Source organism: Micrasema longulum, unplaced genomic scaffold (genome assembly GCF_059751315.1).
Source record: "Micrasema longulum isolate JH-2025_06_02 unplaced genomic scaffold, ASM5975131v1 h1tg000745l, whole genome shotgun sequence".
Taxonomy (NCBI): Eukaryota; Metazoa; Arthropoda; class Insecta; order Trichoptera; family Brachycentridae; genus Micrasema; species Micrasema longulum.
This window is the reverse complement of record NW_028277939.1, coordinates 128,528-145,305: the sequence shown is the minus strand read 5'-3', so window position 1 is coordinate 145,305 and position 16,778 is coordinate 128,528. Positions and strand designations below refer to the sequence as shown.

The window sequence follows — 16,778 nt, the reverse complement described above, 5'->3', positions numbered from 1 at the left end:
CTACGGGTGGGAACGTTAAAAAGAATCTTTTGCAAAATTTCAGGGGCATCAATGAGACAGTTCATAATTTTATACATGCAGATTATATCTGCAATGCATCTGCGTTTTTCAAGACTTGATATGCTTAAAAACCTCTCCATATCAGAATATGAATAGTCTCCTCTTTCCAATCCCATCTTCCATGCAATTTTTCTTATAAAACGATGTTGAACTGATTCAAAGCGCTTGATATGAACAGCATAATGAGGGGACCAGATTACAGATGCATATTCAAGAATAGGGCGAACTAAAGAGCAATAAAGTGTTTTAAGTGTAAGCATACTTTGGAAATCAGACGTAGTTCTAATATCAGCATGTGTTAATTTAGTTTTTCTTTTCTTTTTTTTCTTGTTCATGTCATACAATATATATTTGCTTTTAACTTTTTAATAATTAAAAAAGGAATGGCCCACGCTCAGACGCTGAAGTCTTTGTGGGCATTTTTTCCAATTCATGTTTTAGCTTAATTTTAAGATGTATTTTTCTAAAGTGTAATATTGTAATTATATTTCTTTGTAAATAATATACGTATGGAAAAATAAACAAATAAAAAACATCCATAGAATGATGACGATGAAATCACAAAACAGAAAATATTTATTTTGTCAAAAAAATAAATGTTACCGGAGTATTTAATTATTTATTAACGCCCAAAGGGCTTTTACGTTTACAGCCCAGGAACTATGAAATATTATAGTGTTTAAAAAAAACCCTTTAAAATAAATCGTTCATATCAACACGCGCTGACCATTAAACAGCGAGGCCGGCCATTTTCAAATATAAAAATACAATTCAACAACAATATTTTGAGTTTGTCAAATTGTTGTAGACAAGGACTGGATTCAACTCCCTGGGAGCTGTTAACATTAACATATTACAATAGAGATAAAGAACATTTTAGAGAAGGTAATGTAGAAGTCTAGGCATCTACAGGGCTAATGACCTGTAATTGGCTGGTTTAAGTGGCCACTTAACACACTGTGTAATATTCACCATTCTGCCCATATTTTAACATCTACATTCCTTCAATTACTTCATCTGTTGATGTTTGTGAAGTTGAAGAGCTGAAACCTTTATTTATGCGGGTGAGATTCATCTAAATGAATTATTTTTTTGTTTAATATTTTTACTATTAATATGTATTTCATTGCTTTGAAATTATGATTAATTTTTTTAATACTCTGTTTTATCACTTATGTTTATTGTAAAAAAAAAAATAAACAATTAAAAAAATACAAAAAATTCACCTACACACTAGGCAACGCCTGAAAATTTTTTTTTTCGATTTATATACTTCTTCATGGACCAGGTGGATTTATCAACAATATTTTGAGATTGCCCAAATTTTTGTAGACAAGTCTCACCCGCATAAATAGAGGTTTTAGCTCTTTAACTTCACTAACATCAACATATGAAAGAATTGAGGGAATGTAGATGTTCAAATATAGGCAGAATGGTGAATGTTACAAAGTGTGTAAAGTGGCCACTTAAACTAGCCAATGACAGGTCACAATCCCTGTAGATGCCTAGACTTCTATATTACCTTCTCTAAAATGTTCTTTATCTCTGTTGTAATATGTTAATACAATTTAAAATAAAAAACAAATTATTCAAACAAATTAAAATACTAGAAACTCATTTATTATTCAAATTTAAAAAAAGTTGTTTCTTAAAGTTTGATAAAGTTATAAAAAAATAATCTATTTGTTGTTCATTAGTGTGTTTGTTCCCGAGAGAGTGAATCCTCAGGAATAGATAAAAAAATAATGTGCTAACTTGACTTGAAAATTAATATGATGCTTTATATGTATGTATGTGTGCACGTTAACTAAATCTTAAGTTGAATAATAGTTATCCGCTAAACTCTATTTCATTTGTACCGTGTCGCAGTCCATAAGAATCCTCTCAACTTTCTCTGTCTCGCTCTGATGCCCTTCGAACCGCCCAGCAGAGCGAGACGGAGTGTGTGACCCGGAGCTGTCCGGTCACAGTTCGCCATGCGCTTAGCGTTCCCACGAATACAGCTCTGCGTGTGAAATAGAACCAGAATCCTGGACGAGTGTCTTTGACTCGATGGCTTCTGTCAGGTAAAAATCCTGAATAAGGAAATCGAGTGGAGAAACTTCCGCCTAGTAGTGAGTGGTCAGCAGTGACGAATCGTGATTTTATTTACAGGTAAGCTGTAAAAAAAATATCGTTTATATTTATATATATAATTCCCCTGTACGTGTGATGTCACCGAACTCCTCCTAAGATTTACAGGCGGTTTTTAGAGATATATTGATCTTTGCGGTGTGCATGTTCGTAAATATTAAAATCTTCAATGTAATATGTAAAAAACACGTTAGGAGCATAAATGTTTTATTCATCGATCTACCAGGGTTGCATTCGAGGAGAATGCATTTACAAAAAAATGGAAAGATGTTGTTTTTTTATGTATAATAAAAGTTTGGTTTTGAATGTTTACAAACAGCATTTATTTTTTGTGGATCTCAATCAGATTATTTCCTTTAATTTCTTATAATTTCTACCCATTGTTTTATTTTTACTGTATTTTTAGTAATACTTAAATTATATTAAATTCAATACATTATTAATAATCGTATTTGTACACCCCTCTGTTGGTAAGAAGGCCAAAGTTTGACGTTTCAAAAAAGAATGCCATATTTAAAAAAATATTTATATTTTGTTTTGGAATTCAACCATAAACAAGTACCTAGGTACTTACTTATAAATGAAAAGGGGTTTTTTAAGGTAATAAATAGCAGGCAAGCCAACGTTTGGGCAGGACAACGTCTGTCGAGTCCGCTAGTTTGTTATATAATGTAAGGGATATATACAATAAATTGCTATTTTTTATATGGTTCTGCATGATACAACAACTCTCATTTATGAAATCAACTGAAACGACGTAACTTTTTGATATATATTATATTGAATAGCTATATTATCCATAAATTAAACAAATAACTTATTTAAAAATTTATAATTCAGTCGGTATTAGGTTATTACGATTGAAATGTCATCTAGCCGATTTGTTTTAGAAATAAATAATGCTAAAAATGGGCGCATCGAACGCCACATGTATTGCGAGTCATATGTCAAAAGTATCATCTCAAAGAAAAATAGTCCTTAAGAAATACTGTTTGAAATGCTGTTTTTTAAATTGAGAATCTGCAAAGAATTTGTGTAATCCGCAAGTTTATTCTAGGAGAAAAATCCTGCCACTGGGTTTAAGACGTTGAAAATGTAGCACACTTATTAGTATGAAGGAATAAGCTGGAATAATTGGCTAGTTCCTTTGCTCATTGCTGTCGCTGGGCGCGCTTTATTAATATTTATATGTATATTTGGAAAAAATACAAATGGTGGCAATGATTCATAAGAAATAGTAATTATTTGTTTATTTTTCTGTAAAAAAAGTTACGGTAAAATACTATTATGGATAGTCAAATATAATGGTAAGCTAGGCATAATCGCTTCTATACACGTCTCGGCCCTGGTGGTTGGAGGTCCCGTGTTTGACGCCCGGGAAGGTTGACACGAAATATTTGTTTTTGAAGATGGTTTTCAACTAAAGTATTTCATTGTCCCTGGACTGGCACCTGAAGCGTAAGGCTGATCACTTTGTCTTCGTGTAAATATGATCGTGACACGCTGTTACCCCCCCCCCCTCTCCTCTAGGAACTCACCGAATAAGGCCAAAGTCGGTGCTGAGAGGGGGTCGCCAGCTTTTTCTACTAGTCAGGGGGTCGAGCATTAAAAAATACATAAAACACTGCTTTGTTACATTATTTTGTGGTTTTGTTCTATAAAAGTGCAATTATGTGGTGAAGATAATAACGGGCTTTCATTTTCCGTCCAATTTTTACTTTCTTTCATATGTAATTTTAAAATCTGTTATTATAACACCATACAATAAAACAGTTACTGCGCTATACACTCGACAACAGATGATCTCTTCATATTATAAATGATTCATGCCCCTGCAGTAAAGAGCAGTAACTCAAAAAATGACATGTTACGTTCGAGAATTATTTGGTCAACCCTTGGAGTGCTCGAAGAAAAATGATTTTGCAGGCAATAATCTCAATTTCAACAGAGGCCGAATGTTGAATGTTTTAGCGTGTGTAAAGCGGCTACATAAACCAGCCAGTTACCGGTTATAAGACCTTTACATCAATTATTATTATTATTATGGATAACTTATATAGCGCCATTTTCGTAATAAAATACCTCAAGGGCGCTTTGCATAGTGATTCTTTTAAATTTGTAATTTAATTAAAATAATTTATTTTGTTGTCACATGCTACGGATTGATTCAAATGATTTAGAGAACAAGTGGGTTTTAAGTTTTTTCACTTTCACAGCCTCGCACCTCTGCTGGGAGAGCATTCCATGCCATAGGGCCTGCAACCGCAAATGCGCGTTCACTAAATTTAGTACGCTGTTTGCGTAGAGGTATAATAACTTTTCCTCTCGCCGTAGACGTAGCTGCGTGAGACGCCTGTCAGCTAGTTCATCTGGAATGCATAGTTCCCTTAGACATTCCGGAGCAGAGTTGTGCAGTGACTTATACATAGGCCAACAGAGTTTGTATTCGACCCTCTGTGGAAAACCTAGCCAGTGTAGTTCCCGAAGTAGTAGAGTGATATGACTGAACTTAGAGATTCCGAAAATAAGTCTCGCTGCGGCATTCAATACAGATTGTAGGCGAGTCATTTTGTTCATTAGTAGACCTGCATAGATACCATTACAATAATCGACTCTAGACACTACAAACGCATTTATTAATTGACGGGCGGGATCAATCGGCAAATTTTTGCGTATGCATTTAATTTGTCTCAGCTGGAAGAAGTATGAACTTATCGTTTGACTTATTTGAGCGTCAAGAGAAAGGTCAGAATTGAGTAAAACTCCCAGTAGTTTAACGGTGGGTAAAGCGGTACTCCCTATCAATATTCCCTTCTCTAGAATACATTCCAACTCTGTTGTAATATATTAATCTTAATGACTCCCTAGGGGGTGAAATCATGTCGGATCAGAGGTCCGAGGTTTGTACCCCACTCTACCTCAACTTGATTTTCATTTTCTAATAGTGAGTTATTTACAACTCGTTGAAATGGCCACCAAAATATAAATATTTGTATAAATTGTCATCATAATCGTATTCCTTTTCGGCACCTAATGATGCATAGGGTACTGCATTAGTACGCCAATTGCAGCGTAACTTATTTTTTCGTTACTTGAAGTTTAGAAATTCAGTCTTGCGCTTCAGGTACCAGCCCAGGGACTATAAAATTATTATACCTCTACGCAAACAGCGCACTTAATTCGGCGAACGTGCATTTGCGGTTGCAGGCCCTATGGCATGGAATGCTCTCCCAGCAGAGGTGCAAGGCTGTGAGAGTGAAGTGATGTTTCGGAAGAAACTTAAAACCCACTTGTTCTCTAAATCATTTGAATAAATTCTTAGCATGTAGTGGAAAAGTAATATGAAAAAGTACATTATTTTTCTTAAATTAAAAAGTTAAAATTAAATTTATATCGTTATATATTCACTTTGTTAAGCGCCCTTGAGGTATTATATTACGAAAATGGCGCTATATAAGTTATCCATAAATATTATTATTATTATTATAAAATACTCTAGTATAAAAACACCCTTTTCAACAAATGTTTCAAATCAGCCATGTTGGGAATCGAACCAGAGACCTTTTGCATGGTTGGTAAACGCGCTGACTATTATATCGCGAGGCCGAAGCGTGGGTAAATTGTAAAAACACTCATATTTATTTTCAGACAGGCGCCGTGGCGTAGTTTGTCAGACAGCCAACTGTAATAGTAGCCGCGCGGGTTCGGGATTCCCGACAGTCGTATAAAAAAAATCCAAGAAAGATTTTTTCTCAATAAATCTGTTTGTTGTGGTATATTTTTCATATCTTCCTTTTATATTTTTGTTTATTGAACTTTTTGTACATAATGTAAATTGTCCATTGGCAGGCTTATTACCAAATGGCAATTTTTTCAACCAACCAATAAAAAAAAGATTTATTTTTATGATTCAAGTTACAAAAAATTAAATAGAAAATAAAAAAAAGGTAAAGATACTCGAATATGAAAATTTTAATAAATGTATTTGTGTATAAGATATTTATTTATTATAAAATACGGCCTAAGCCAATTACAACAGTTACATGAAGAAACACAAATGCAAGAAACTGAACAAAAAGAACATAAAACTATTTAGCAAAGACAAACAAGGGCAAAACAATAATAGTATACAATATATTAAAAAAAGCGAAAGATCAAAAACTTTGAGCTAAATATCTTGAATCTATACCATAGCTCAATGGGAAAAAGCAAAAATAAGAAATTGGAAAGAATGAGAGATTAAGAATGAGAAAAGAGATGTTTCTTCATACGTGATTTATACAGAGATACTGTAGTAACATTTCTGGTGGTGGATGGGAGATGATTCCACAGTGGAGCCGCACGGGCACTATATGAGTTAGAGAAGAAAGAGGAAATGTGGGCGAGTGCCCTGAGAATTAGAACGAAGAGGTAAACCATGAACTGATAATCGTTGACGGAGGTATCTAGGAGCCTTAGGACTATGAAGTACATCGAACAGAAGTAAGAAGCAGTGATGTTTTTAGCGGTTTAATTTTGAGCCATTTCTTTTGCCACGATAATTAGAAATGTGGTCATATTTCCCAAGACCAATAATATACGAGTACCTTATGCATGTATTTTGAAGTCGTTTAATAGTCATATCCTATTTTCCACCCGCTGACAAGTCTCTCAAGAAAAGGCTTAGCGGGTTATTCCTTAAAAAAAAAAAAAACTTTTCATATTTTTTTACTGAAATTTGAGTTACAGCATTTTACCTCTGACGTATCGCAGAAATTTCACTCTCTTTTCACTTTCTTCGCCGTTCCACTCTGTGGTTCCCTATTGATCACACCTCCATTGTCCATTGTAGCTGACGCTAATCTAGCCACACCAGTGTTTGCAGTGGTTTGCCAAATTATAAGACTAAATTTAAAAAAAAAATCTTAATATATAATATACTGCGGACCCGACAGACGTTGTCCTGTTTTTACAGACGTTTTTATTGCCTACAAATTTTATCTAGATAAATGTCAAAACAGCTTTAGATTTTAATTATCTCAATGTTTTACCTTCGTAATGTAAGATAGTACGAATGTAAGATCTTTAATATTAAAAATATTGTAGTTAAATTACGCAACAATAAATTAATGATGGTACCATAATATAATATAATGTACGTGAACAAACGTAATGTGGATATAGATTGAGTTTTTCTGCTAATATTTCTTCGTGAAACTGCATTTTTTTTTCTAGTAAAACAAATATTAGCGTTCTTATAATTTACCCAAATAATTCAATTTTGGTGGCTTTTTTTAACGAATTGTAAATAACTCACTATTAAAAAATGGAAATCAAGTTGGGGTAGAGTGGAGTTCGAACCTCAGACCTCTGATCTGTGAGTCCACAACCCTAGCCGCGGCACCACAACCCGAATCAAACGATTTTCGTACACAAACATCGGTTTTTATTTATACAGGGTGTTCTTTAAACCCTGTAACATCCGAAACCACGATGATCAGTATGGGCAAGAAGACATATTAGCGTATTAAAGAAAATATTTAGAACGAAGAAAATATTAAAAATAAAATATGGGGGCGCGGCCGTGCGATTGACGGTGTATCCGACTTCCCCCTCTCCCCTCCTCGTTTCTTCCCTGCAGAAGTAAGCAACCATTTGTTTTATTTCTGTATTTTATTTTTTAATATTTTCTTCGTTCTAAATATTTTTTTAAATATGCTTATATGTCTTCTTGCCCAGATTTTCGTAGTTCTAAAAAATTATTTTAATGCGCCAATGTGTCTTTTTGCTCATACTGATCATCGTGGTTTCGGATGTGACAGGATTTGAAGACAAGCCTTTAGACAGTTGAAGATAGCTCTGTTTACTTACCATTGTAATCGAGGGTCCTTCGAGGAAACCCTTATGTAATTTAAATGCCTCGTACCCCACAGTGGCAATAATTTTATTGTGTGTTAAATTTGGCGCTATGCTTCCAATTTACTTATGCATTATTACGTCGGCGTGGGCATGCAGGCAATAATTGCCAAATCTGGTAATCAGAGCGTATCTGGTGAGACTTAATTAGGTAAATTTAATCCAATTACACGTGTTTTTGTTCAGTTAAATGGGTACTCAGGCTTTGCATCTTCAGGTACTTGGGAAACTGTTATACAATGTGCGCCGAAGATTACAATATGAAGTTGTAATTCGCGTTTAAAGTAGACAGCTGTATAATTAGATGGGTATTTTTTTTTTAAAGGGAATGTTCCAAATAATATTTTTTTTTTGTTTATCAAAAATATCCAAAAATAAAATACAAATTATCAAGTCCTACTGAACTGCATAAAATGCAGTTCGTCAGCAGGTGCCTATAGTTAAGTTCAATCTTCTTCTCTGGTCTCAATCCTGGGATTGGCTGGCAGCAATAACTTTCATTATTCTCCTCCATTCCTCCCTGTCTTGTGCGGCTCTTCTAAAGTCAACATTTGATGAGCAGCGCACGTCCTCTAATAGGTCCTCCGGGTACTCTCGGCGTGGGCGTCCCCTAGAATTTGTCCCCTCGGTCATCCCTTAGAATATGACATGCAGGAGGACTTCTTGATGTATTACATGGCCGATCCATCTCACTCGCCTTTCGGCAAAGGTCTTGAGCAGGTGCCTCCTACCTTCGATTCTTTGGAGAACTTCCTCATTTGTAATGTGGTCTCTCCAGGAAATTCTTAGTAGTCTTCTATAGGACCACATCTTAAAAGCCTCTAGTCTCCATTTATATCTTTCGAAAAGGCACCATGTCTCGCAGCCATACATCAAGATACTCCATACATAGGTCTTGATTAGGAGTATTCTTAGTTTTAGGTCTATATTATTTGATTAAATTATTTTTGACCTTTTATTAAATGCAAGTCTAGCTTGATGTATACGGCTGTCGACCTCGCTCTTAGACCAACCGTCACACGTTATTTTGCTCCCGAGGTAGACAAACTCCTCGGTTTTCTTTGGTGGTATTCCCGACATCACTACTCTCACCTGGTGTTGCATTCGGCCTACAGTCAGTAGCTTTTGTCTTTATTTATCTTTATACTGTAGTTATTTTGAAGAATGCTTTCCATAGTTGTTAAGGCCTCTTGCAGTTCTTCTTCACTTTCAGCAACCATAGCAATATCGTCAGCAAACCTTATCATATCCACCTCTTGGCCGTGTATCTTTACACCCTCTCTGTGACTCATCGTCTCTCTCAAGTCGTCAATCGCACCCGGTATATAAGCGTTGAAAAGAACAGGTGATAGTGAGCATCCCTGTCTTACCCCTTGTCTTATATTGGATTCTTTTGTATCATCGTCACATCTGATTATAGTTCAATATATATACATAATCTTATCTCTCAAATTCAATAACATAAACAAACTCTTTTTACTATGGAAAAAAAGAAAAATATTTATTCCCATGTACATAGAAAATATGTTACACGTAGAAAAATAAACATTTGTCCAAATAAAAAAGAACACGAAAAAATTTCAGTGTAAAAAACCACGTTCTAAAAGCCAGATTTTCAGCATACGTATTTCTCTTGAGCCAGATGGGTTTTTTTTAGTTTTTTTTATATTATTTTATGGGAGCATATTATACGTAGTAAATATTATATATTATTGTTTGAAAGGAAATTTTTCTATACATTATGTTATATTATTATCGACCCCGTGGTGTAATGGTCAGCGCGTTTGGTTACCATGCGAGAGGTCTTGGGTTCGATTCTCGACGTGGTGGGAATGAAATATTGATTTTAAACGGTGTTTTCAAACTAAAATATTTCATGAGGACAAATAATCGGGCTGTGGTCCCGTGGTTATTGTTGTGAACTCACGGATCAGAGGTCCGAGATTCGAACCTCACTATAATCTCAAATTGATTCCAATTCTATAATAGTGAGTTATTTACAACTCGTTGAAAATTGCCCCAGAGATGGAAATATTTGGGTAAAAAATAAGAACGCAAATACTTCATTTTGTCAAGAAAAAACAAAAAAGTATATGGATATAGAACCGGGTTGTTCTCCCGTGGTAGTATTGTAGATTTACGGGCCAAAGGTCCCGGGTTCAAATCCTACTTTATCACAACTCGATTTACATTTTTCCCGCGAAGTTATTTACGAACTTTAAGAAATGGTCTAAAATATTGAAATATTTGAGCATATAATAAGAACTCAAGTAATTTTTTTTTCTACATTTGTAACAACAGAGATGAAAACCTTTTTGAGAAGGGAATTTGGAAGTCTAGGCATTTACAGGGCTTATGACCTGTCATTGGATGGTTTAAGTGGCTACCTTACACACTGTGTAACATTCACCATTCAGCCCATGTTTAGACATCCACATTTTCTTAACTCTTTTATCTGTTGACTTTTGTGAAGTGGATGTTTAAACACGGGCAGAATGGTGAATGTTACACAGTAGGATGGCCACTTAAACCACATAACAGGTCATAGGCCCAGTGTAAGTCTAGAGCTCCATATTTCCTTCTTAAAAATGTTTTCCATATCTCTTGCAGCAAATAAATATTTGAATTATTCCCTATGGAGGAAATTCAGCCAGTCTGCAAACATTTGGACATATAAGAAAAATAGTTGTATTTTTCTTTTATCAAAAAAAATACTTTCTCGACTGGTACCTGGAGCGTGAGGCTGATCATCTTCTTTTCATGTCACGGAAATGATCAAGATACGCTGCGATTGGTGTGCCAATGCAGTGCCCTATGCACCATTAGGTGGAAAAAAAAGGAATGAAAAAGAAGAGTTGGCAACTCTGGGTGCGGCGTACATATTATTCTTTGGAACGAATCGCCTTCGCTTACAACTTACAGTTCTACCAGACTTCTGGCTTATCACTACTGCTACTGTACTAGCTACTGTACTTACTGACATTATGGAGCGCCGGGGGCTCCGGCTTGTCCGCCGGCAGGTCCCTGTCCACGCAGCAGGCCCATATCATGCCCCCCGAGCACAGGTCCACCGGCCGGCCCCCGCCCAGCACGCAGGAGATGCTCAGCCCGCACTCGAACTTGGCCCCCTTGTAGCGGCAGCTTTGCGGGATCACTGGAACAAACGAACGCAGATTTTACTTAACATATTACAACAGAGAAGAAGAACATTTTAGACGAGGGAATACTGAAGTTCAGGTATCTACAGGGCTTATGATCTGTCATTTTAAAAATTTGATTTGATTTATTTATTCATTTCAAATTATATTTGTATTCATATTCACGAACATATTTTAGATTTTTATGCTGTGCCCGTATTAAGCCATAATAAATAACAACAACAAAATATTGAGTAAATTATAATATTTTTTTATTGAGTCTTGAAATAATACAAACATAAAATATGAATATTCTAATATTAACTAAAAAAATCACATAGAGAACAAAAAGAAGCGGACCTATCACCGTACCCTGAGGTATCCCAAAATCTCAAGTCTCTATTTGACTATCATCATCGTCAGTTGCGCTACAGCCCGTTGTGGGCCCTGCCCTCCTCCGGAATTTGTCTCTATTCGTCCTTGCACCCCGCGGTTCTTCTCCAGTTCGTCATACCAATCGCTCTAATGTCACTTTCCCCATTAACCAGCCATCTTAATTTTAGTCTGCCTCTGCTTCGTCTGCATTCCGTAAGGTATAAATAATCTTTTTAAGGGTACGGTTATCATTCATTCTGTGCACACGCCCAACCATTGTAATCTTCTTATTTTGATGAATTGTGCAATGTTAGGTTCGCCAACATTGCCTCTAATTCATCATTAAACCGTCTCCTCCACATCCCGTTTTAGTTGACAGCACCAAATATGTTCCTTAATATTTTTCTTTCGAATACTAATACCACATTTTCATCTTTTTTGGTCATAACCCAGCATTCGGCGCCATATACAATGACTGGTCAGAGTTTTGTAAATAATGGTCTCAGTTTTTCTAGTGAGCAATTTGGATCTCAGATGTTTAAACAAGCTATAATAACATATGTTTGCTGCCGATAGCCGTGTTCTAATCTCGTCACTATAATTGTTATCATTAGTCATTTTAGTACCTAAATATTTAAAGGAATAGACATTGTCTATGTGGTATGACCCAACGTCAATTGCCTGTAGTATATAGTTTATTTGTGACTTTCTTGCAAACATATATTTATTCTTAGATGTAATTACTTTTTAGACCCATGTCGTTTGCAGCCTATTCTAGCTTTAAGAAATCATCTTTTTATCCCGTGACTGTTCTGGAGATTAAGTCTAGGTCATCTGCATAAGCTAATATCTGGGTGGTTTTTCTAAAAATAGTTTCTGTTGTTTCTACTCCTGCATCTATTATGGATTTTTCAAGAGCAGTATTAAACAACAGACATGCCAGTGCATCACCTTGCCTTCGACCGTTGAACGGCTGGAATGGATCCGACTTGCTGTTTTGGACTTTCACCAAGCATTGTGTTTTAGACATTGTCATCTTAGTGAGTCTTATTTGCTTTTTAAGAATCCCCAATTCAACCATTTCACTATATGTATATGTTATTTTTACCATTTGAGATCGTTAGAATAGATAACTCTTTAGCCATTCAATGGCTTTGCCATCCATTTCCACACCTTTTAATTTTGATATAATCGTGTAATACACTATCATTTTTTTAAGACAATAAATGCACAAATACACTTTAATGATTTGTCCAATGTATTATGAAAATAATGATAAGTTTAATAATATCTTTCTCGGAAGGTTCTCATAACGCACTGTGCGTTTCCGTTCTTGAATAATGCATAGAGAAATACTTCCCACAATTTCCATACGATCGCGAACCGTGTACATTTCACGAAAGTTCTTTGTTTTTATGTTACAAGTTCACAGAACACCTTTGTCTTAATGTTTCCTTGTCTCGATCGTAATGTTCATTTTACACCTTCGATGCAAGCAGTTTTTTAATAATACAACTTTCTATAGCGAGAATTATTCCTCCTAAGCAGGCAGAATCGATAAAGGAGGAACTTATGTTGAGAATAATACTACATGTCATACTACAACAGAGATGAAAAATATTGTATGACCTGTCATTGACTCGTTCGTTTTTTTATATAAAATAAATATTTACGTTCTGATGATTTAAGTTTATAAGTGAAAATTCTTACTGGAAGTTCGTTGTAATTTATTATAGAAATAAAAGACGAATGACACTTTAATCCACAAATTTGGAATATTCAGTGACCGGTTTCATTGTTTTCGCGACATCTTCGAGACTGGTATCTTTATTAAGAATTTCAATATATTTATACTTAATATTCTTATGATTGACCCAAATATTTCATTTTTAATTGTAATTAACTTAATATTAGAAAATGGGAATCAAGTTGGGGTAGAGTGGCGTTCAAACCAAGCACCTTTGATCCACGAGTCCGAGACACTAGCCACGGGACCAAAATCCGATTCACTTATATTACAAATATGGGCAGAATGGTGAAATGTTACACAGTGTGTAAAGTGGCCACTTAAACCAGCCAATGGCAGGTCGTAAGCCCTGTAGATGCCTAGACTTCTTTATTACTTTCTCTAAAATGTTCTTCATCTCTGTTGTAATATGCTAAAATTAATTTTCTTTATTTATTTGACGGACTTATGCAGTCCATTCTAACGCTGGTAAATACAATTTCTTATAATAAATACAAGCGCTAATAAAATAAAATACAATTAAATAAAATTAAAGCCAAACAAAAAAAAAATACTACCTCAAGACAAGATCCGGTCTATTTTACTGAATTTTTAAATCCAAAAAGACTTACACCAAAAAAGTCCAGATCTTGTCTCGAGTTTACAATACGACACAATCGGGACATTGGTGCGTGCGAGACATAGTTTGCGCTGTGTTGATCGAGGAACACCACATTATTATTTCGCAACCGGCGGATCAGAACATTGAATGCCACTTGTTCCGGTAACGATGGTACATCAATAAAGCCATTTGGCAAATTAAACATAAATATGGAGTCAATATTTTTTCTACATTTTTGTAGACTTGAGATTTTGAACATTGACTCTATTTCTCCGTAAGTGTAGCCTCCCCTCTCGAGGCCAATCATCCATGCTACTTTTCTTAGCAAACGATGTTGCACCGATTCGATATGATTTATCCGGCCTACATAGAAGGGAGACCAGATCACGGATGCATATTCTAAAAGAGGACGAACAAGTGAGCAATTATTTTTTTTTTTTACTGTCAAAATTAGTTACTAAATTGAATTATGAAATTAATAAAGAATTTAATTGATTATTTTATACGGGATTCTATTTTTGCTACACCATGAAATATTAAATAACTTTCCTCAATTATATTTTTTGATACGTGTAAATATTTACAAATGTTTTGATTTTGTATAGAAGTCCTGACTTAACAAGTTAGGAAATGAAAATAATTAGTTATGGTATGATAAAATTGCTCGTGTATTGAATAAATAAATAAATAGAATCATGTAACTAAAGCTTCAGGTAACAAAATGTACAATTTTAAACCCTTGTACTTTTGTTTCTGTTTTTTGGTAGAATTTACGTTTTAAAAAGGGGATTTGCGTAAATTTTTTATGGTCGAAATTTAGGTCATCCACATCTCGCAAGACCTAAAATGACACGCCATTTCATCACCCCATCTCACCACATGACATAACCATGCGCAACTATCTGTGGCGAAACGGCACAGGAAACGGAAAGAAATGGTTTTGGAAGTTACGATTGTTTTATTTCCTCGTTTGTCGAAACTATATTAAGTGGGTGCACGACTCGTGACTCATGACGCGCAGCGCGGGGAGAATTATGTTTGCTATTTCGATGTCGTATGTGATAGACAACAGAAATGGCCAACTTTGAAATTACAATATATTGTTTTATTTTTGTTAACACTTATCCCGGTCCCGTGTTTTCCCGTGGTTTACCAGCTGTCCAAAAAAGTGAACTTTATTGACATCTAGTGACTTTTATTAGTACTTTTTCGCTGTTGGTAAACTACCTTCAGGTGATTTTCACAAAAATGGCGCTATATTGTTTATCCAACCATAACAATGCGTGAAAACTGGGACACAACGCGGGGTTATTATAATCACGTGTTTACACGGCTCCGGGATACTAAGCACAAAAAGCGAGTGAGACACTGTATATGTGCAAACATTGCAATGTGGATCTCCACAAAGGCCAATGTTGGCAAAACCATCGTACAAAAATGACCGTTTGAGTTGTTTCAAATAAACATGAGAAGCTTCAATTGATTTAACCCAGTATTTTCATAACTATGACACTTTTAAGAAACCCTTCACAAAGCATGAAATTTCACAAAAATGGGCCGGGCACCGGGTAAATTCTATGTGTTTTCGGCCGGTGCTCTAAGTGTTCAAAGCGTTTATCGATCGATGGCTGGAAATGCTGAGACAACAATAAAGGCATAATATAAGGGAATTTATTTTATATTTTCGCATTAATGGAAAAAATCATTCTAATATGATTTTTTAAATTCCATTTTCTTTCTTTCCTTACAAGTTAGTTGTAGCAATTCACTTTTGTTTTGCTCTTTATTTTAAATTTTTAAGGAAGTTTTGATCTTTAACTTATAAAGCGCCATTTTCGTAATATAATACCTCAAGGACGCTGTAAGTTATTTCTTCATCGTTACATTAAAATGAAATATGTTTTTGTAATATATGGTGGAATTGGCTCTGCACCATTTAGCCATGTTATTGAAATAAATTTTTTTATTTTTTTATTTATCCATACAAATACATTACAAAAATAATAAAAATTACGTAAATTGTTATTAACTTTGTGGTCAAACATTTAAACTAATTTTTATGGACGTCAGAAAAAATCAGCGGCCCTTTCTGGGCAGGGGCACCGGATTGCTTTCAATTCTCATATAGTAATCCTACTACAGATCCCAAATTCCGTATCATTTAGAAAATATATGTTACAAAAGATTTTTTTATCAACAAATAAATATGTGCAGGCGACATCTGTCCACTTAATCAAAAACAGCTCTCATTTGAAAATAATTCAATGCGTTTATAACATGAAAAAAAATTACTCTAAATGTACAAATTTTTACCGGACTGTTTTTATTTGATTGGTTGGTTGGCTTTTAGTTATAGTGCCACCAAAGTGCACTTATTCCTGTACTTAAATAATAAAAAATAAAAAAAATTGACAAGAAAGTTGCCCACCCCTTTGGTCTATTAGGAATGCGCACTAAGCGAGTGACACTTTGAGTGAGCTAACTGAGGAGGCAAGCGCTTCTCGTGTTAACTGTAAGGAATGGGGAGATCTCGAGCTGAAGTGAGTGTTATTTCCAAACTTTTAATGTCGTCTTTCATTTCACAATTTCCGTACAGTAATTTACTAAAAAAAACAGATAATTTACTCAAAATGTCAAGACGCCTTTAGAAAGTAAAATTGAAACATTTTTAGCCAAAGCAAAGCAAAGCAAAGCCCTTATTAAAAAATTTTTTGAAGCGAAATAAATTCTACATTTATTATATTAATAAAACACGAGTGATACTTTAATCCACAAATTTGGAATATCCAGTGACCGGTTTCATCGCTTTCGCGACATCTTCGAGACTGGT

General features: G+C 34.9%; 1 protein-coding gene across 1 annotated transcript in view; it reads right to left on the bottom strand.

Moving 5' to 3' along the window:
- Positions 1–16,778, bottom strand: part of LOC148279219 (uncharacterized) — a 77,409-nt gene that overhangs the window by 19,130 nt on the left and 41,501 nt on the right. The window contains exon 2 of the mRNA XM_088230263.1: positions 11,066–11,242. Coding sequence (XP_088086389.1) covers positions 11,066–11,242 — 177 coding nt within the window. The remainder of the gene's footprint in view (positions 1–11,065; positions 11,243–16,778) is intronic.